This window comes from Aedes aegypti, chromosome 3 (assembly GCF_002204515.2).
Source record: "Aedes aegypti strain LVP_AGWG chromosome 3, AaegL5.0 Primary Assembly, whole genome shotgun sequence".
NCBI lineage: Eukaryota > Metazoa > Arthropoda > Insecta > Diptera > Culicidae > Aedes > Aedes aegypti.
In genome coordinates this window covers 239,504,375-239,526,650 of record NC_035109.1, presented here as the reverse complement: position 1 = coordinate 239,526,650, position 22,276 = coordinate 239,504,375, and the positions used below count along the sequence as shown (strand labels likewise).

General features: G+C 34.3%; 1 protein-coding gene across 4 annotated transcripts; it reads left to right on the top strand.

Annotated features, from left to right (window-relative positions):
* Window positions 1-691: 691 nt before the first annotated feature.
* LOC5574552 lies at window positions 692-18,263 on the top strand. Of its 4 annotated transcripts, none has more exons than XM_001661452.2 (4): window positions 692-774; window positions 7,996-8,222; window positions 16,676-16,806; window positions 17,200-18,263. In XM_001661452.2, exons 2-4 carry the CDS (start codon window positions 8,075-8,077, stop codon window positions 17,347-17,349), a joined length of 429 nt encoding a protein of 142 aa, XP_001661502.1. In that variant the 5' UTR covers window positions 692-774; window positions 7,996-8,074; the 3' UTR covers window positions 17,350-18,263. The 4 variants fall into 4 exon arrangements, with proteins under 4 accessions (XP_001661502.1, XP_021707880.1, XP_021707881.1 ...); XM_021852188.1 differs by having other exon boundaries at window positions 708-774; window positions 7,948-8,222; XM_021852189.1 differs by having other exon boundaries at window positions 712-726.
* Window positions 18,264-22,276: the final 4,013 nt, after the last annotated feature.

Here is a 22,276-nt window from a genome sequence, read left to right as displayed (position 1 = left end):
CTTGTCCATATCTTAAGAATACGCCTAAGAGATCTCTAACAGGATTTCCAGAACAAAGCCCAGAATTCGATCTAGTGAACTGTTCGTTAACTCGTTTTAGAGCATCGATCAAAACATAAAACAAGCTGTGATCAAAACACAAGAGACGCAAAAACAGCCGCAGCTTATTCCGACAGCTACTTACCACTGCCATACGCGCTGGAAAATGGAGTGATAAAAATACAAACGATAGTGAGGCGAAACTCGTTTATCCCCACACATGGCGCTTGGACGGTTGACTTTACGCGGTTGCCAGAGAACCACGTGGACGACGATACTCACGGATGCTTACACTTTCTAGGTGTGTCTCCTCCGTAAACCACGGATGAACGGAGTATGAATTGGAACGATGGCCTTCCCAAGGCTTCACCGATCCACCCATCCATCCATCTACGATCCCGGGCAGAAAAACATAGCAAACGAATACAATATCACGTTATTGATATTGAATACCTTCATACCACAGTAGATCTGATCCAATCTCCATAACTATCCATCCAGTAGCAATTCAAAAATTTGTAGTGGTTTAAAAGCACATTCTGGTATTATATTGTTAAAGGCTTGCTATTTTCTTCTCATCGGCACAGCAGACAGTTAACTAGCCCATCATTTGGTTTCTCAGGTGTCGAAGATGTGAAAAATGTTAATCAGCGATCAGTGTTGACTGGTGTCTTACAGCAGAAGGAAGTGCGTTTCATAGGTTTAACGTTCGCTGTGGTTGGCTTCAGATTTTCGGTAGGAACATGTGTGTCGGAGTGGCGAAGATTTCCATAAGTGTCAAGTGATGGCATTGATAACTAACTGCGTTGTCGGGTGATGATGAACCGATTGTGATAGCAATATGATTGCCCCTGTGTAAAATATGCTCGAAGGTTGTGTTACATCGAATGTTCCGACGAGATTTACATAATGGCCGTAGTATTCGTATCGAGGCGGTATACTTTGGAAGACGCAAATAGTTGAGATAAGTTGGACAGATTTTTAATGTGGCTTTTTTAATTATCTAAATCTGAGAAGAAACAAATAATTATAATAATAAATCTTTGAGCTGTTTAGAAGAATACCTATAAGTAGATGAAAAAACCGATTTTAGTACTATAACATTTAATTCCACTAGAGTTTGTATACTTTGACAGATACGCTTATTTCGACCTCAACTGTAAGGCCGTCTTACAGTGTCTAGTATACTTAAATAAAAATAGATAAGACAGTTGTGACAGATTTGTGAACTATTAATTTAAAACTTTTTAGTGAAGAATTCGTGATTTGCGTTGCTTATCGATGCGTAATAACGGAGTGTTCCGCAGATTGCATACTGAAAACTGTCATGTTACTTTACCACTCTTATTCCAATTATTATGATAAACTATTTTTGATAAAATAGCTGTTCAATCGGAAGTCAGATATGAAAAGACATCTTCTTCTTCTTTCTGGCGTTACGTCCCAACTGGGACAGAGCCTGCTGCTTACTGTGCCATTGACCATTTTTGCATGCGTATATCGTGTGGCAGATACGAAGATACTTTATGCCCTGGAAATCGAGAAAATTTCCATTACGAAAAGATCCTCGACCAGCGGGATTCGAACCCACGACCCTCAGCATGGTCATGCTGAATAGCTGCGCGTTTACCGCTACGGCTATCTGGGCCCCATTATATGAGAAGACATGATAATTTCCATTGCCTGCATTAAAGGCCAGCGATTCACCGAACGTCCTCTTGAATGTCAAGGAGTTGGATAATAGCGAGCGAAAATGTCTAGGATTTACTATAAGCGAGTGATAAGTCTGGATTTAAATTGTTGAGAGTGACGTTGATAAGAAATTAATTGTCACTCCATGCGCGAGCGACAACAGTGTTGTACGAACTACAATAGAGCGACCATAATCACAATGATTATCAATCACTTTGAGCGGAAATAGTAAAACCAGAGACGAATAAAGACAAAGTAGTCGGGTTTAGAATGGGTACCACTTCTAGCACTGCAGTTTGACAGATCGCAGTACACTTTTCACAATTGTGGGCAGCTACAAAGAAAATAGAAGTCTCTATTTCATCCTAAGTTACAAAATTTTGCTTTCCAGTTAAATTTAATTTGAAGTACTTTTGCTGTTGTTACCATGAAAACATAAAACAAGTTTACAGCTAATAGATAGGAAAAACTTAAAAATCTTTGCTCCTATTGATGGAGCTAACAGTAAGGAGTTATGAGTTATATATATATATATATATATATATATATATATATATATATATATATATATATATATATATATATATATATATATATATATATATATATATATATATATATATATATATATATATATATATATATATATATATATATATATATATATATATATATATATATATATATATATATATATATATATATATATATATATATATATATATATATATATTTAAATATATATATATATATATATATATAAAATATACATTTTGTTGTATTAGAGTAATTTTTTTTAATTTTCTGTTGTTAAGAAACAGATTTTAGTGAATATGATCAACCAAATACCTAAATTTGGATTGGATCTTCTTCATTATTATTCAAATTTTAATCCGTTCAGCAAACAGTAGCTACGCAAAATTCACTTAACAAATATCTTGTTTTACTGTGCATTAGCACAAGGCATATTTGCCTAAATATTCATAAATTATTCTTTTGAAGAAATAAGGCTCCAACAGAAAATAAGGTAAAACTGAAACGGTTCATTCTATTTCTTGACAACAAATGGAAACCAATTGATTTATGATGAACTTATTAAACTTTTAAATTGTTTACTGATAATTAATTTATTAAGACACTAATACAACATAAGATTCACATAAGTATTAAATGCTTTATGAAATCTGTTATTATGAAAAAAATATAGAAACCTTATAATCTTATTAAATGATTTTTATTTTTTGATGATGTTGAATCATCATACTGAACCCCGTTTAAAAATTTTAACAAAAATCAAACTTTGATAGAAGAAAAAAACAGATAATCTATATTTTTTTCAGCGGTACTCTTTTTACCGATTAAAATAGTTTAAAATGCTACGTCCACTAGTTGGGACCCCTCTCTCCCCCTCGTCATACATCGTTATATATTCGTAAAGCCCCCTCCCCCTAAAATGCTACGTCATTAATGAACGACCCCTTATTGTCTTTTCTCCTCTACATTTGGAAACTATGCTCTGGGAAGTCAAGAAAATTTCCAACCAGAAAAAAGAATCGACAACGAAATTGAGGATCTTTAATAGGGCGATTCAAAACATAAAAATGTTTGAAAATTTCATCTCCCATATCTTCCTTACCATCCTTATCATAAAAATAGTGTTCTGTGAAATTTTCAGTCTTTTCGGTGGTCATTTAAAGGTGGCCCAAAGACAATGTAGGTTTGTATGGAAATTACCATTGAGAAATTTTGAATTGTGTCAAAACAGGTTAGTACAGTAATGGAACTAGAAATTTATCATCTCATAATGAAAACTCATTTTTTAAACCTTTATGAAGGATGTTTCTGAAGAAACAAATCCCTTTTTGCGGTGCTATAATCCCATATGGAGCTAAATCATAGCAAACAAACTGAATATCTTTTCTCCTATCCGTCGGATTGAAATGCTCTCTTCAGCAAATTTCTTTATTATGGATTGAAGAATGAGTTTCTACTATGGGATGATAAGTTTGTACTTACATTTCAGTACTAACGTGTTTGGAACATTTTTCAATATTTCTTAAAAGTAATTTCCATATAAACTTACATCGTCTTTAGGCCACCATTAAATCACCACCTAGAAAGCTGAAAATTCAACAGAATGCTTTTTTATTGTAGGGATAGTAAGGAAGATATGGAAGATTAGATTTTCAAACTATTAAAATTTTGAACCCCCCTTGAATCAGCACAAGAGTTGTACCACTACAATGCATATTCAACTAAGATTATAGTTCGGAAGTGCTGAACTTCATGCTTTAAGGCTTAATCTTCGAACATTGGAACGCATAGCAGACAAATTTCAGCTTTTTACAATCGTATAACTTTTTATGTAATAAACTGAAAAGCAATGGTGATTGATATTCGGCAAGGAAAAACATCCGGTGCACAACTTAAGGTTCGTTTTCCCACTCAGAATTTGATCTAGAATCGAATGAACGGTGTGGAGCAAAAACTATTTTTTGAATCGCTCTAATTACCCACGTAGCGTCAAAATAACGCATTAAAAGTTCCACCTAATAAACGCCATAAGGCTTCTCAACAAATTTTCTGAAGACTGCAACTTTGTAGAAAGTAAGGATTTCGAAATATTACATCATAAATATTATAGTTTTTAGGTGATGCTAAAGTTTTTGGGAGGTGCTGCAATATTCAACTGGGGTGTAGCAATACTAGGTAATGCGATTCCATACTTATGGTGGGTCGTGTTTATGATCAAGTTTGTTCATAATATGTTTGAAGAGTGAATAAATATATTTTAAATAAACTTAGTATGAGAAATATATCTTCAATATTTTGTAAAATATTGAATTATTCAAACAGCTCTAACTTTATAACTAGCTAACTCTTGCAAAAAAAAAAGTTTTTTGTGAGATCTCAGAATGCTTTTAGATGTGCTATATTTCAAATGGGGGCGACGTAATGTGACAAGAGCTGTTTGTCATGCTTAAAACTACTCCCAGTAAACACACCATCGTTTATAATATGGTATAAGAGTACATATGTGGAGGCGATATACGTACATATTGCATGCAGCCTTATGGCGCATGTACGTATATCGCCTCCACATTTGTACTCTTATGCGCTATCGTATACGAGTTTGTATTTACTGGGACTCAAGTTTAATATAAAATAGTACTTAAACTTCAACTAAATATTTGTTTCATCCCCATGCTCGATTCATTCAACACTTTTATCGAGCATAAGCTCTCAACTTCTGCATAATATTAGGAAAATATTGCATTGCCAAAATATGAATTTTATACTTAATTTTATTATCACATTTTTGACTTCAACCAGTTAGACTACATAAAAGTAAAAGAAATTTAAATTTTTGTTCAATTTCAATCAAGGATCATAATCATATACTAAATAAATTTTAAAGTATTACTAGAAACTAAAAATCTCAAAATCATTTTTGGTAGTTTTGGCTGCCTTTTTGGGTGGAGCCCGACCATTGTGAGTTGAAGGTAATGGTCGGCTATTTTGTTTTGCTGCACACTCCGAAAAAATCATGTGATTTTACGTCTTTTGGATGCACATAAAAGAAGCGAGCCAAATGACGTGAATTTATGTCACATTTCAAATACCATAGCATCTGATTCGGGAAATGCCTATCATAGTGACATCGTTTTCGTGTCCTTTAACGTGTTAAATTCCATTTTTTGTTCAATACATCTTCAAGGACACATTTTTGTGTCGTTTCATCATTTACACCATGTGCCATTCAGTCATATTATGAATTACGTCCACAGTAATTTTTAATTATTTTTAAGAGTGTGTGAGTAGTATTATTTGGCGAACAAGCGGCAGATTGGCATTCTTCAAACAATTAAACAAACTAAATATAGCCGCGGCACATGTGTTCACTGTGAAATATCCGTTACCCAAAACGGTATTTCAAAAATTTCAGATTATTCACCATCTAAAACAAATTTGAATATCTTAAGTAATATGTCTTGTAGTCAAATATTCACACCCATTATTCATATAAATAATCTGCACCACAGACATCGATCAGCCCCACCTGAAACACAACTAGGAAGCCAACCCCACGCTTTGCCGACAGCATAAATACCGTCCTCACGCGCCACTTTGTGAACTGCCATCCAACAGCACTCACCTGATAGAGATAGATACCTGTTTGGTGTCGCGTGTCGAAGGTGACATACCGGGGAGATGTGTAGGCATCTTGTGCAAACTTATCGCATCTTTCCGCGGTAAGATTCACCTCTCGCTAAATGTCAGACTCAATCGGGCCTTTGGATTGACGACTTGGCGAGACATTCCAATCTCAAGATGCTCGGGTGGAATTCGTCACCGGCATTACAATATTTTTCGTATTGATTTAAATAACAAATTAAGCTTAATTAACCCCTCAATGTCATCGCCACGAGGCGAGATACCAACTGCGGTGACGATGATAACGCACTTCGCTGATGTTATTGGTTACACATTATACAACTGGACATGGGTGTAGCCAGGGTTTCCATCAGAGAGGGAAAGGTGAACTCAGAAATTCATTCAAGAATTTCTTCAATCGCCTATATACACAAAGACATCTTCCCTTCTCCTTCATAAAACAGAGAGCTAGCATTTTTTTTTTACCAGATTGGGAAAAAGTCTGAAGTTTCAATTGGTAAAGGTCCCATTAATCATCACTTTCATCCTGGCCAGTTATTGAAACAGCACATAAAAATTTCATAGAGTCCTCAAAAAATTTCATAACATTGCATTAGCATTTTTTTCCGGAATTACTTTCGTATTTTCTCAGGCATCCCGCTAGTATTCGCAAGAATTCGATAGAAATTCCCCCAGGAACTTGTCCGTTCCCTCCGGGTAATTTTCATTATTCAAGGAGTTCTTCCAGAAACTTCTCAATATATTTATTCAAGTTGATTGCTTTAAAGGCAAAAGAAATAACTTTCTGAGTTTTATATTAACATTTGCTGCAGAGATTACTCCGTAAACTTCTCCAAAGATTTGTTTCTCCAAGATTTGTCAGACAGTTTTTGTTAGATTTCACAAAGTATTTTCCTGTATTTAAATTCATTTAAGGATTCATTCAGAGATACTGTCAAAGTAATCGTTTCATGATATTTGAATGATTTATTCAAATTTCGTTTAACATTTTAATATCAAGATATCCTAAAGGCGTTTCTTTAGACATTGTTTTCGTTAGATTTTCTGAGACTCCGCCATAAATTTTTCAGGGATTCTTCTATTGATTTCTTTCCTGATGAATTTCTCTAGAGTTTCTTAATGATATGTAATTTCTCTAAAAGTTTCTTCATGTATATCTCTGAGAAAAACTCAAAAGGAGGAAACTCATTTAAGAATGTCTCCAAGGATATCATTTAAAAAAAAACTCATATCTACATAAATGTTCACAAGAGTGTTTCGAAAATGCGTTCTGCCGTTTTGTAAGGAGTTCCAACTAGAAATACTCCTGAGTTTTATTAGAAACTTTTCCAAGGATATGTCCAGGAATTTTTCAAATAATATTGCTTGAAACAATTTGTGCAACCCAAGAAGTCCAAATGTTGAGATTCCTTTGAATTCTGCAAATAAATTTTTGGTTGTATTTGTAGATGTACTCATAAATGACTGGCTACGCCCATACAACTATATATGAGACATTAGGTTAAGGATTGGTGGGGGCCCACTGATTTATCCCGGCAGTGCAAATGCGAAGCTTCAAATACTCCGCACTTATTTGAATATTTTATATCCGCCAGTAATTGGCGAAGCGCGCGTCTAACAAGTTCAAAATCGTACGATTAGAGCAACTAAGTAGCAACTTAATGCAAATCGCCATGTGGTGCCGGGTTTGTGGGATGCTGTGAAGATTAGTGCTTGACCTAACCGGCTGTCGTCTTAATGCAGTGTGTTACAAGAGAGACTTCAACGGACAAACGAAAACAAACCTGCTTTCCTGATGGTGGTGAAACAGCCAGCCAGCGGCGAAATCTGCAGAAACGCACAACTTCGCGCTCATTCAGAAACCGCCAAACAGTCAGTGTTGGGGCTGTAAACGCAGTGGATGTGTGATAAGCATCATCTGAACCCGATCAGGAAAGTGGTTTTTTGGTGATGGGAGTTGCCAACTAATCATATACCCATGTGCATTCAGTGACTGTTAGCGAACCGGTTCTGTGAAGTTGGTTGTACATATTTTGGCAGAGTACCATGCGGCTTATGTAATACAGTTTAGTGTGGAAAATTTTCCAGATTCAGAAGACACATACAAAGGGATGTTTGAAAAACTAGTGGATTTTGATTGTGGCTGTGAAAAAGTGTAACACTGAAAATGCGTGATAATTTCATGCTGTTGATGGGGACGGCGTGTGCCCTCATCTGTCTGCAAGCTGTGCGGTCGGATTTGAACGAGGTGGATGATGTTGACTACGACGAGGAAGGATTTTGGATCGGTCATGGACTGGGAAGCAGGAAAGATGGTGAGTATTGTGAATTGTACATGCTTTTTTTTCGAACAAGTATCTACTATGATGCGTAATTTGAATTTTTGCAAAATATCAAGTGCGCTTGAATTATCGAATTGAGGAAAATACGAGAGGGAAGTCACGAGATGCACTCCCAAATAACCAATAAGCATATAAATAATCCATGCAGCAGATCGCAAAAAGCATTTGAATTGAAATAAGAGGGTAAGAGAGATAAGACATGTCCTTCAGACTAAAATACTAAGTGTGTAGTTAGAAAACATCATTGAAATTTGCGTCATAGGATTCCCTTTTTTGGCAACAAAGTCGAAATTTTCATTTTCTTAAACGGAACCATGCCAAAATTAGAACCCATATTTTAAATTTTATTTTTCAACTATTGGTTTTGAAAACATCATTAGAATGTAATTACATCATCCTTAAACTTTCGGTTGTACTTTGTACAACACCCTTGGTTTTGTGAATATCACAGGAGCCTGACTACTTAGAAAGATGGCGTCTTCTGCAAAGTTGTTCAGTAGCTCAAAGGCTATCATTGATCAAGTAAGTTGATTCTTAATTTTGTCACCTGGTGACGCTAGTGAGCATGAAACATTTGTTTTGCAGATCTCAGGATCTTCGGCAAAGTTGTTCAGTAGATCAAATACTTTCTTTGTTTAATCCTTGAAGTTCGAGATAAGCTAAAATAATGATAGCCCTTGAGCTTCGCATAATTTTGTCTAAAATGCTATCTTTCTAAAAAGCCAGGATCCAGAAATAAAGTAAAGTAAAGTTCCATGCCCACTAGTGCCACCTAGCGGTCGAATTCCAAAATAAATGAGGTACCATCAGATAGCGCATCATCTCCAGAACAACTTTACCATGTTTCGAAATTATCTGGATTTTGAGATAATACCTATTTCAAATTGTGGTCTACTCGAACCGTATGTACTGCGTTCATTATTATGCGACTTCTATGTACGTTTGTTGATTTCACCGCATTATAAAAAGCCATAGAGTAAAGTGGGGCAAAAGTTCTAGTGGGGTAAGAGTTTCTTTTTAAGATTTCTAGCTATTCAAGTAAGAGACTTTCACTCCAAATATCATAAAAATCGATTGAGATTTGGAAAAGTTATGGCTATTTGTTGTTTTTCGACGTGAATATTATAATTTCTGGACAAACTTTCGTTGCATGGAACCAATTGAAGATAAAATCTTTTTCAATATTTTATGTAAGGGCGTTTCTAGGCCTATCATAAGAATGCTTTGAGGTGTATTAGTTTTTGCATAAATGCTTGAAAACAATTTTTGGCCCATAGTGGGGCAAAAGTTCGAATCAGCGGGGAAAAAGTTCGACCCATGTATAAAATCACGGAAAAATTTGCAAATTGCCTAAAATCCACATATTTTCTTCAAATTTAGGTAAATTTGTCTGATCGTGTGAAAATTGTCACCAAAATTTTACAGTTCCACTTAGTTTTGCGAAAAACTACTATTTTTGAGTATATTAAGTATATTATTGAGTATATTATTATATATTTTATATATATATTAAACTTAAGTTTACGGCTGGTGTAAGGTATGCCTGTCATAAAAGGATCGATATTTTGTGTTTTAGCCAGCAAACTTTTGCCCCACACTAGATTTGAACTCTTGCCCCACCGGTGGGGCAAAAGTTCGAATAAGACAATCAATTTTGAAACTGTTATAACTAAAAATGAGTAAATATTTTGACACAAGTTTGTTCAGCAAAATTATAGCCAATATGTTGAAGGTTTACTGTATGGTATTTGTTTTGTTTTAACTGCTATTGTTTTCCTGGAAACTTTGATTATACAACTAAGGTCGAACTTTTGCTCCACCTTACTCTACTATATATAAAAACTGTCGAGTATTGTTCTTGAGAAGATTCTTGAGTAATAAATTTCAGTTTGGTGTCGATAGATATCTTTGTTACAAAAGGTGAAGGAAGCATATGACTTCGGATCGGTTCACTTCAAAGCAGTTTTCCGTAGGGAATCTATAGCCTTCTTCTTCTTCATGGTATTCACGTCCTCACTGGGACAGAGTCTGCTTCTCAGCTTAGTGTTCAATGAGCACTTCCATAGTTATTAACTGAGAGCTTCTTTGCCAAAGTTGTCATTTTCGCATTCGTATATCGTACGCCAGGTACAATTATACTCTATGCCCAGGGAAATCAAGGACATTTTCATGACGAAAAGATCCTAGACCGACCGGGATTCGAACCCAGACACCTTCAGCATGGCTTTGCTTTGTAGCCGCGGACTCTAACCACTCGGCTAAGGAAGGCCCCGGTAATTTATAGCCCCATAATGTTAATTATGGCAAACGTTCTACATACTTTTTACTCCTCAACGTCTTCAACACTATTTGTATGAGTGGGCCTTGTAAACTCAATAATCGCATAAATGACTTTATTCAAGAACTGGACATTTCTTAAAACTGTGTAAGAATACGAGCAAAATAAAATGTGTTACTGTATTCTTACAAAGCCGTATTTACAGAACAAAAGCGTTGGGTATTGAAAAATAGCTTTTTTTTAATTTGATGAACATTAGAAATCAGTTTAACTTTTAGGCTTTAGCGTAAAATTTGACAAAACTCGGTAAGTTTAGAATTGCTCTTTTAACCTATGTTTCTGATAAAGTAAAGAATTTCATGATGAATGATTAACTGCAGTCAAAAGAGCAAATACAAACAAACATAAATATGAGATGATCCATAAATGCAGCTTATAATTTCGTAGAATATCATTTTTACTTAGAATGAGTTTCAATTGAGCGTGATATATGTTTCAACCGATTTCCAATCTTTTTCTATGGAATGAAAGCTAAAAATTTCAACTTTTCTGAAAAAAATATGAAACTTTGAAAAAATATTTTTTTACATTAAAATAAATAAAAATTTATAAAAAAAACTAGACATTTTTAAAAACTTTCATGAAAAATAATATTTTTGTAATCTTTTTCTAGATTTTTCAATTTTGTCTGAAAAGTTGGAATCTTAAGCTTTCATTCCACAAAAAAAAAAGATTGGAAATCGGTTGAGCTGTTCAAAAGTTATGATTTTTTTTTTAATAAAAAATTTAATGCGCTGAGGCCTACAGTGTGTGCCGATGAAAACTGACTGTTTTTTTATTTATTTTCAAAGCGATATATCTCACAAACTAAAAAACATAAATCGCTGAAAATTTGACAGTAAACATAAAATTAACTGAACTTTCAAGAAAAAATGAGAACAGCAATATCCCCTTTGGTCCCGAGGCCTTCAAAACACGAAAAAACGAAAATTATTGTTTTTTATTCATGTTAAAAAAACAATTTTTGTGAAATTTTATATTTTTCCTGAAAAGTCAAAATCATTAGCTTTCATTTCGTCCAAAAAGATTGAAAATCGGTCGAACGCTTCAAAAGTTATGATTTTTTTTTAAATAATAATTAAGCAAAATCGCGATTTTTCTGGTCGCCTTATTTTGGAAATAGTCACACTAATCAAAAAATCCAAAAACACGTGTAGGGTAGAAGTACCGGTTTTGGCCATACGCCAGTTGTAGCCATAGGATATTATACACCGTTTTACATAGCCAATCAACATGAAACCTTTTGTGTTCAGAAGATCACATTCACATGATAGAGCTACATTCATTTACTCGTCCAAATTGATTTAAAATATAAGAAAAACAATTTATTTTCCTTATAATTTTAACTCCCATACACCTAATTTGGCCAAGGTACTCCTAATTTTGCCACTCTCATGAGAAATCAATGCGATTGGCCAATTTAGGAACCGAAGATAAATCTCTGGCCGAAACTGGTCCCGTTGGCCTATATTGACCAACGGGATTTTCAAAGCAAAGAAATGATTTTATCTCAGTTTTGATATTTTATACACATAAAATGGATTAAAAGTATGCATTTGACATATTTGTAGTATAAATACGGCCTCCCATTTAATTTTTATTGACATTTTCTCTTAAGCTGTCCAAAACCGGTACTTTTACCCTATCCTTATTTCGGACAAGGAACAGAATAGCAAATTTTCACGGAATTCGGTGACTCACTAGATGGTTGTTCATGGAATGGCTGTATATAATATATATATGCCTGGGACTCGGTTATATGAAAAAATTAGATTCTCGCTCCAGTCCACTTTTTGAATTTCATTTAGGTCGAATAGCAACTGTGCAAAATTTCAGCTCGATCGGTGAAACTATGTTTACGCGCCAGCCGTTCAAAGTTTGTATGGGATTTACTATGGGAAAACTTACTTTTGCAAAGAATAATCGCCAGAGGTCGCCCATTGACCTTTATAAAAATACTGAACACAGATCTTGATGAATATTTCTACGATAAACAACATTGTCGGACACCGCAAAGCAATCCGATGCTTGTGAGAAAAGTTATTAAACAAATACTATTGGGAAATTTTGCCCAATTTTGTTATTATTGTTATTCCTTTACATGTTAATCAATGTCGCCTTGCTAGTAGGGTTTCAGTGAATAACTTTTTTCACAAATGTCGGATTGTTTCGCGGTCTTCGGCAATATTCTTCATCGTAGAAATACCGGGGGGGGGGTGCCAAAAACGGAATCCCTTATGAAAATGACGTAAATTCAAGTTATATATGACGTAACTTTCCGTTACATTGAACTTAATATTGTTCGGATCACAAAACTTTCCAGTCACATTAGACCCAATTTTACAAGAATGACACATTTTAAGTTCAAATACAATTAAATTTGGAGACTTCCTTAGCAGAGTGGCTAGAAAGCAAAGCCATGCTGTATGGGTTTGATTCCCGGTCGGTTCGGGACCTTTTCGTAATGGAATGTTCCATGATTTCTCTGGAAATGGAGTATCTTCGTACCTGGCACACGATATACGAATGCAAAAATGGCAATTTAGGCAAAAGAAAGCTCTCAGTTAATAACTGTGGAAGTGCTCTTAGAACACTACGCTGAGTAGCCGGCTCTGTCCCAGTGGGGACGTTAATGCCAACAAGAAGAAGATGATTTTAATGTACATGTATCAGTTAATCTGGTGGCAAAAGCCCTTTAAATTTAAATAATGAAGAAATTTGAAAATGTCTTTCAAAGTCATATGATGAACTTTAATATCATTTGCAAACCTTTAATGCTGGTTTTTAAACTAGAAAACAAAGCAATTATAAACATTTTTATAAAAAAATTAGTTTTGTCATCATACGTTTTGAAAATGTTAAACGAAACTTTTCTATAGTTATGATGCTCAGAATGAGAATTCATGAATTTTGATTTCTCGCACGATAGGACAGATTAGGATTACAAAAGTGTCAATCTGAGGCCCTATCGGAACCGATTCAGATGTATCCGGATGAAACCAGGACCTCATAGTGATCCAAAGCATTATAACTGTGGTGTACTGGATAAAAAATCACGAATTTTTAGTCGTCACACGGTATGAGTGAGTAGGATTACAAAACTGTCCCACGGTGGCCCTGCCGGAACTGATTTTGGGGTATCCGGAAGTGGCCCGAACCTCATATTGGTTCTTGGCATTATATCTATGATCTATTATCTATCTATTTGAGCCGTCGCACGGTACTATACTAAGTTTCAGAAAATGTCCTCTTTGGGTACATTCAGGGATCGGTGCCAGGTGGTATCTGAAATGGCCAGAATCCGGAATAATTCCAGAACCAAGTGGCCAATCCCATTTCTTCTGGAACATAATAAAAAAAAATAAAACCTTGTTTGAGGCCAAAATATTCATAATCGATTTATAACTGACCAAGTTATGATCTTTTAAAGATGATTTTTAATTGAAAGTCAGACGTTGGTGATTTGAGAGTTAATTGAGTTCACGATGTTTTACTACTTTTGTAACACATATTATATGAATGTAAGAAAAGTAGCATACTTATTTGGTGTAATATAATAGTTGATTTTTCCACATATGTTCAAGGAACGCAGCACTGTGTGGATTTTTTGCATGAATTGCCGAAATTGAAATTCCATACAAATTCATAGTAAAACACCTTACAGAATCTTCTTGGGGTTTCCGAAAATGAATCTTCAGAAAAAATCCTGAAAATATCACACTAGTAATTCTCAGAATGCTATCCAAAAACTCCTACTGAAAAAAATCCCTGACTTAATCTGCGATAAACTTAATGAATTACCACAGACCATAGTTAGGACAATTTTGGTTTCAAGTATAGTACCGCAAACATTAACCCTCTAATACCCAACCCTGCCTTTAGAAGGAATTTGTGTATTTTTTCTTAGTTCAGAAATCAAAATTATTTTATTTATGGCTCAAACTTTGGACCATAACATAATATGTATAGGAAAGTTTAAAACCACTACTGAAATATTTTTGCATTTTTTGAAAAATGTTTGAAAATCTGTGTTATTTTATAATGTACAAATGCCTAGGTCTTATTTAACGTGTTATATAAAAATTTGTAAATTTTATATTTTTCTACAATCCACCTATCATATAAGACGAGCCTGTTGGAATTGAAATATTTTCAAATCGCTTTTTCCGTTAGTTGCACAGAAAATAAAATATGTTTCAGAAATAAATAAGAGAATTTAACGTGTAACATACCCTATCTAGTGAACAGAGAGTCGTGATTCTCACCGAGAAGACGTGAAATTGAAAATGATATGTAATGTTAAGATTTTCGGTAACTGTAAAACTTCCACTCGGCTGGTAAGTCATAAATCACGAATAATTATTAATTAAACAAGTAAGAATTTTTTTGTTTCAAAAGAACTGCAAAAACTCAAATTTTTATTATTGTCAAAAATTTGTACCCAGAAGAGTTTTCAAGAAAAATGTAAAAAGATAAGGATGCGAATAAAAATAAATCATTGTTCAAAAGGTTTTTAGATCCATTTTAGATAGCGAAAAATGATACTTGGATCGAAAGTAAAAACTTGGGTATTAGAGGATTGATGTCCAATGCTAAAAATACTGATTTTTTCCATCCGGTAACTAGGTGGCGATAGTGCGCAAACGTCAAACTCGAACAAAATCGATACGAGTGTCTCGAGTGAACAGGTAGCTTACTACCAACATTTGAAATGAGTGTTATATCTGTTTATCTGTGTAGTTACTAAGTGATACCTGCAAAACTGTTAGAGTAATGGTTGTAGGAATTTCAAAATGGTTTATAGAAATAAGTTCTGAGAGTATCACTTGAAGGAGAAATTGGTATTCAATGGTAGGGATAGGCGAGGCATGATAAGCAGTTGGGGAAAAGTGACCACCCTCGAATGTCACCGCAAATTTCTCTTTATGAAATTCGAATTAAATTGTAGTTGGTGCAGTTTGATCAATACTCTCAATGAATGAAAATGTTTCAAACGGAAGGCATGGTTAAATCTTAAAAAAAAAAAAATGAGCCATGTTATGGTCATCATTGGCTAGAGATAACATATGTTTCGTCAAATGTAAGATTTTGATGTATCAAAATTATGTTATTAATAACTAATCACGTTACTCATTCAATTATATTAATAGTGATAAGAACTGAAATTCAATCTAGAAATAACAAGTTAATCGAAACAATAGTTATTCTATTGACAAACAAATTCCGAATTGTTCCTTTGCTGAGTATCATGTTATTTCAGGAGCAAATTACAGTTTTTCATGACTCCTGTAAAATCACATAAATAATAAGATAATTCATTACAAACTTTGTTTTACAGGATATGTTGAAATTTAAAACAAGTGCTGGTCCAGAAGAACCAGATTTTGTGTAACTTTACTATACTTTACTTTACTGTAAACTGTACTAAACGTAATATGCGGCAAATGTTCTCTGAAAACAAACATGTTAAAGTTCGTAGAAAAATCACCTACCACTTGACAACACCGCCATCTCCTACAAACATATACAGATGAATTTCCCATGTATTTACCTAAATATATGCCTAACACAAATGTTGTACTTTTTGTTTTGAAAATGTACATGGAAAGGCGACACTCTACTGTTACATAAATAATGGTTCTAATGTATCTTTGAGTTACACGCCGCTTCACCTTCAACAGATACTTTTTTTTTATTTATTTATTTGTTGGAGTAGGGAAAAGCCCCTAGGAGTGGCGTTCCTTTCGAAGCACTTCTCCTAGAGGCATGAAACCTTCTCTTCTTTTCATCAAAACATTACAATAAACATGCACTTCCAGTGAGAAATAATTCTCTTTGAAGGGAGTGCGGTAAATCCCTTTGAAGGGAGTGCGGTGAAGCTGACTAATAGCCACATCCGAAAATTTAAGGATCTCAAAGTTTGAGTACCAGACTGTTGAAGTTTGTTAGTCATTTTTAAACTTATCCACACCTTTCTTCGATGATAACCCACCTTTTTGTTTTAAAAATGGATACGTACAAGTTAATTCTTGTAATCGTACAATAATTAATTGTTGTTTCTTATTTTTTGTCTTTTTTATTAATCTAGGTGATGAAATTCTCAAGGTGATGTACAAGTCGGTTGGTCCATTCAGTGAGCCTCAGAACGTGACAGTGGTGGAGAAATTTAGCGCTGGCGAAGGCGAGAGCATTACTTTTACACAGTTTAATTCATCAAAGGTGAGATTCGTTTGATTTCAGTTCGATACATCAAATACCCATATTTATTCGATGCTTCAACAGTAGAAATGGTTATTCCAAATAATAAAACCACTTTGTTCTTATTAGTAAGCATCAAGATTGAATGCTTATCTAAAGATATTGTATTTAATAACTTTAGCATGTTTGAGTTGAAATATTTCAACACTCTAAAGTGGAATTTCTCTCACACGCTTTAGGTACTTAAAGAAGATGGTGCTGCAATACATTCGATCGAAAGATTATACATAATTATTAGTATTATTCGTTAACAATAATTCAACATTTTCACAATAATTCCAATAATTAACGGATTCGATATAGTTTGAAAATATACGAAAAACATGGTTCTGATTAACGTTTTTATCTTTTCAGGTGCTCACGTATTTCCGAGAAATGGTTCTGGACTTCAACCCAAAGAATTTCTACATCAAACTAAACCTGTACAATATTACGAAACTAAGGCTGCAAAGAACAGTGTACGGTTACAGATCAAATTCCGTCAAGAGGCGAAATGCACTTTAGCTCGTCGTTTCAGCTTTTACTGATTTGTAGAGTAACAAGTTAATAGAATAGTACGACGATTGTAAATTTACTTCTATTGATATCTTTATAATTTTAAGTAATTACTCCATAGAGTTAACCGTTTTTGAAAAACGTTCACCACACTAGACCTAAAATACCAAAAACGATTTACTTTTTGAACTGTTGCTAGTATAAACTATGTTTGTATTCTGCAAAAATACTACAACTCTACAGTATTTCATAATATTTACATGAACCATAAATGACAGTTTCACTGTACAAAATGAATCACTAGTTTATCTAGCAGGAAAATATACCTCACGTTGAGCATCCCTACTCTAAATGGATTATCCAGTCAGAGACGATAATTGATATCCACTATTGAAATTATGTCGTGTAAACACTCGAAAAGACCGTTGATATCAACCGTGACAAATCCTATTGACTGTATTAGTTATGAAAATAAGCCAGCACAGACAATGCCGATTATGTCAATCAATTGCTAATGACTCCACACAATAAGCTAGCCGACTAAATATCATATCATACACATGGAGTGCATTGATAGCCAATTACCCAAGTGGATGACAATTGACGAGCATGTACGTTCGATGGAAAGGTGCTAAGTTCCAATGCAAATATGATACCCACCAACCGACTCCACACCGACATTTAATTGTAAGCGTCCTCATTCATCTGCACCTCCCATATCGATGAGTGTATGATGGTCGAGCCGGATATCACTTTAACGGCGTTCATTATTGTCAACACACGATGGATATGATTATGCAAAACTTAGTTTTATTTTTTTCGTAATGTCATCGAGTATGTAGCAATCCACTAGACATATAAAAACCAGAAAAGTGAAAGATGCAAATATATGTATTATCATTGACGAGCGATTATGTGGCGAAGGGTTATGTACTTATTAATTGAAAGAAAACCTCCTTAAAAACATTGTAGATAAATTTGAACATCATACTGATTTAAATTGATTGCTCATATAGAAACTGCATATTTCAAGAAAATTCTTATTTAATCTCTAAGGATTCACTTATTCATTCCACTGCAGTTAAGTCAAAAAAAAAATATTTAGGGAGAATTTCTCTAAGGATTCTTAAGGACGGTTCTCTTAAAAAACGGTTACTTGCTGGAGATGATTAATCGCTCAAATTTTTAGTTCAGAGCGCAGTTTGGTAATCTAGACTAGTGCTCTTGAAAATTCGAGGTTTGGCTTCGTTTCATAATCATCTTATTGGGGATTTTGCCCTCCAATAGACACACCTACAAATGTTGTCACACCAAAATATTCTCACATCAAGTTTGCCATATATTGGATGGCGTCGTAGCTCACAAAACTAATATGTAACGAACATGTAACGTACACTGTTGGATTGTGTATTGCATGCAAGATGCGTGCTTATGCTAAACTGCCATATATAAACTGTATATGTAAACTGATGTCTATTCGTCAACAAAACAAACAATAATTAATAATGCTCACAGGAAGTCCCTCTGAAAATCTTTCAGAATTTGTACCATTAGCTCATCCGGAAATTCGTACTCCAGAGCAGTAGCGTAGCTAGGGGGGGTGCGGTGGGTGCAGTCCACACCAGGCCCCGAGCTTCTAGGGGCCCCAAAATCGCAGTACGGATATCTCATAGCGTTAAAAGATCGACATAGTTTGTGAAAAACTGGCAATTTGTAAGATCCCAAAAAAAAATGAGCATGACAAGCAGACTTGGATCTGCGATGTTCAGGGGCTCCTTGATTATCCCTTATTTTTAATATTTCAGAGTGGGCTGAGGGCTCCGGAAGGACCGTGACTGGGGGCCCCTAAAATGTGGGGCCCACAATCACGGTCTTACCGGGGCCCATAGCCCAACCTAAATCTGTCCCACATTTTACACATTTTAGGGATAGAAGGGTAGGGATAGCGACGAACCAGTCTCGGGCTGAAAGTCTCCCTAATAAAGAAAAAAAAAACATTTTAGAGACCTTCACGAGTTTTTGTATTGTAAGTTATTTTTCTTGTTGTTGGCCCTGATGTAGACTAAGTAGACTGAACTACCTATATTGAAGATGTTGAGTCTAATTACGGCTTTGGATTCATAATTATTTATATTTATATAATACTTCATGAATTCTGATTTCCAATCAAATCTAACCAAGTTTGTAGGCCTCCAGAAATTTGGAGCATTGGTGAAATTTTAACCTGTATAAATTTTCTTACGATATTAACCATTCTCATTGTCACTCATTTTAGAAATTTGACAGATACCTTCTCAATAGAATATACCGGGTACCCCCGTTGGTTTGACCACTTTTAATCTGAACACTTTTTAATCTGTACCTCGCTAATTTGCACATCGTTCAGATTTAAAATGGTTCAAACGTCATTAAGTTTATGGAACGGAGCAAAATGAAATGGAACGCTGTGGAACGGAATGCAGAATCAAAACAAAACAGCCAAAGGGGTAACCAGAAGCACGGTTCTAGGGTGACTATATGTTCAAACTAAAAATGAACTCCGATGGTTTGCATGAGGTACCGTTCAAATTAGCGGGGGTGCGCGGTACATGATTTAAATGCTAAAGGTGTACATTTTGTTCAAATTTCAATGTTTGAGATATACTCAAAGGCATGAATTTTGTAGAATGAGTAAGCCAACGACTTTTGGTCGACTATTCATTTTCTTTTAAATCCGAGACCACTACGGAGGGCGCGAAAAAATAATAACGTTCAACGCTCCGTCATAGTAACCATCGTAATCATCGAAACTTCAAAAGCAGTTTTTCTGTTCAAAACACGAAATCAATCTATGAAAATGTGTTCACTGTGGTCCAGTTGTAGAAAAGAATACAGGAAACACATTTACCTGATAATTTTGTTGATTTTGAACGAAAAAACTGCTTTTGAAAACTCGGAAATCAATGACGGATCATGCCCCCTTAAAAGGGTACAAACTTGAGTAAAACAGATAAAATACAAAAAGTTTACACATTTTTGTTTTACAAATTTTAATTTAATTTATTATTTTAAACATTGAATGTATATTGAATTTTTACAGATTTAATTTTTAAATCATTCAAAAAACTCTTCCAAATTTATTTTCAAATGACCGTGAATCAGGCATTGCTTAACACATTTCTCCTGGTAATTTATATAAAACTATGTCATGAATTTTTTTTTATTAAACGTATCTAGAGATTCCTTTAAGATTACGTTACAAAAACAACGAGAAAATATTTCCAATTATTCATTTGAAAATTTTTGCAGAAATTCATTATTTTTTCGGAATAAACATAAGCAACAAATCCAGGGAACTTTTTCCAGCGCTTTCATGTGTAAACTGTACAGAATATTCTAAACAATGCCAGTAGGGCTTTTCCAATAATTTTTGAAAAAAAATACACTATAATATTGCTAGTAATAATATATCTGGCTTTCCTATATGGTTGTAAATTCATTAAGGGATTTTTAATGAAATTGCCACAGAAAATCCGAAAATTTTCACCCGGATTTTCTCAAGGATCGTTCAAGAAATCCTACAGAAATCATTCTAGGAATTTATCAAGGTTTAAACCACTAAGAAGCCCTCTGAAAACCACTAAAGGGATTTCTTGGTGTACCGTTGGTCAAGAAATCCCGTGGTTTTCCTAAGTATTCCTTTACCACTAGCTTCAGGGATTCTTTGTTTTATTTATTTCAAATATACTTTCTGAAATTTATTTTAGGATTTTTCATCTGGTATTTATCTTAGAAGTTGGAATTCCTCGGATCATTCGAAATCCGAAGATACGTCCCTCATTTTTTTCCAGGGAGCACTTCGTGGATTCATCCATTACTAAGATAAGTCCTTCAAGTGATAAAAGCAGTAATATTCCCAGAAACTTCTAAGCGATTCTACCAGTTTCTTCAAGATTATTTTTATATATTCTAACAAGACTTCTGTTATAAGGAGTTTCTCAAGAATAAAAAAAAGAATCCAAAAATTTCAGGAATTTTGACAGAGTTCCAGGAAAATATTTTTACTTCAGCAGAATTCCTGCATGCTTTTAAAGGTATATTCCAAAGTTTTATCTCAGGATACCTCTATGAGTGAGCTGGGATTCCTCTTAAAATAATATTAATAATAAAATCAAACATTTCATCCTTGATTGCCTCCTAAATCTACATAAAAAATCACAAAAAATATCAATGATTTGCGCAATACTAAAATAGAGCCGTTTCATCAGCTATTTTCCTATGAATTGATATATTTTTCCACGAGCCTTTAAAGCGTTCATCTAGGTATAATCGTAAGCAACCTACTAAACACCGTACATCATACAGAAAGTTATCCAAGAATTCCTTCAAAAATCGAAAGAAATTAGCCAGCCTTGGGCTGCAAATCTCTTAAATAAAGTTGTCTATCCTTCAAAGATCCTTGAAAACAGAAATTTATACGAACTTCTGCAGCAATTATTTCATAGGTATTTTTTGATTCCTAAATTCTCGTACGGGTTAATTTTTACTAGCAGAATATATTTTGACCTTTAAATCACGTTTTTTTTAATATTAATATTAACATAAAGGAGATTGGGCAAAAATGTATGGAGTTTGGTCCCAGAATGTACACGGATGACTTATATATCATTTGAAAGATCTAAATGAGACAAAAAAAAGTTGATATGGGGCCAAAAATATTCGTATTGGGAGAAAAAAGTTATGTGTGCTGGAATGGTGTAAGAAGAGGTATGTTTTGAACAGTTCCTATTGAATAATATTTACTTGCTCAAATGTTTTGAATTCGTGCCTATGTATGTGCTAAGGTATGTTTTTATCTTAATTGTAAATATTTTAAAAATGTTATGATTTGACACAGATTTCAGAACGTTTTGAGTTGCTGAAATGTGAATACTTAAAACATACTGTGAAAAAAAAA

Bases quoted from the DNA above. Each gene is read 5' to 3' on its own strand.
- LOC5574552 (XM_001661452.2), top strand. From the start codon at position 8,075: ATGCGTGATAATTTCATGCTGTTGATGGGGACGGCGTGTGCCCTCATC. The intron at 8,223-16,675 runs GTGAGTATTGTG...TTATTAATCTAG, and splicing joins ACTGGGAAGCAGGAAAGATG to GTGATGAAATTCTCAAGGTG. The intron at 16,807-17,199 runs GTGAGATTCGTT...TTATCTTTTCAG, and splicing joins CACAGTTTAATTCATCAAAG to GTGCTCACGTATTTCCGAGA.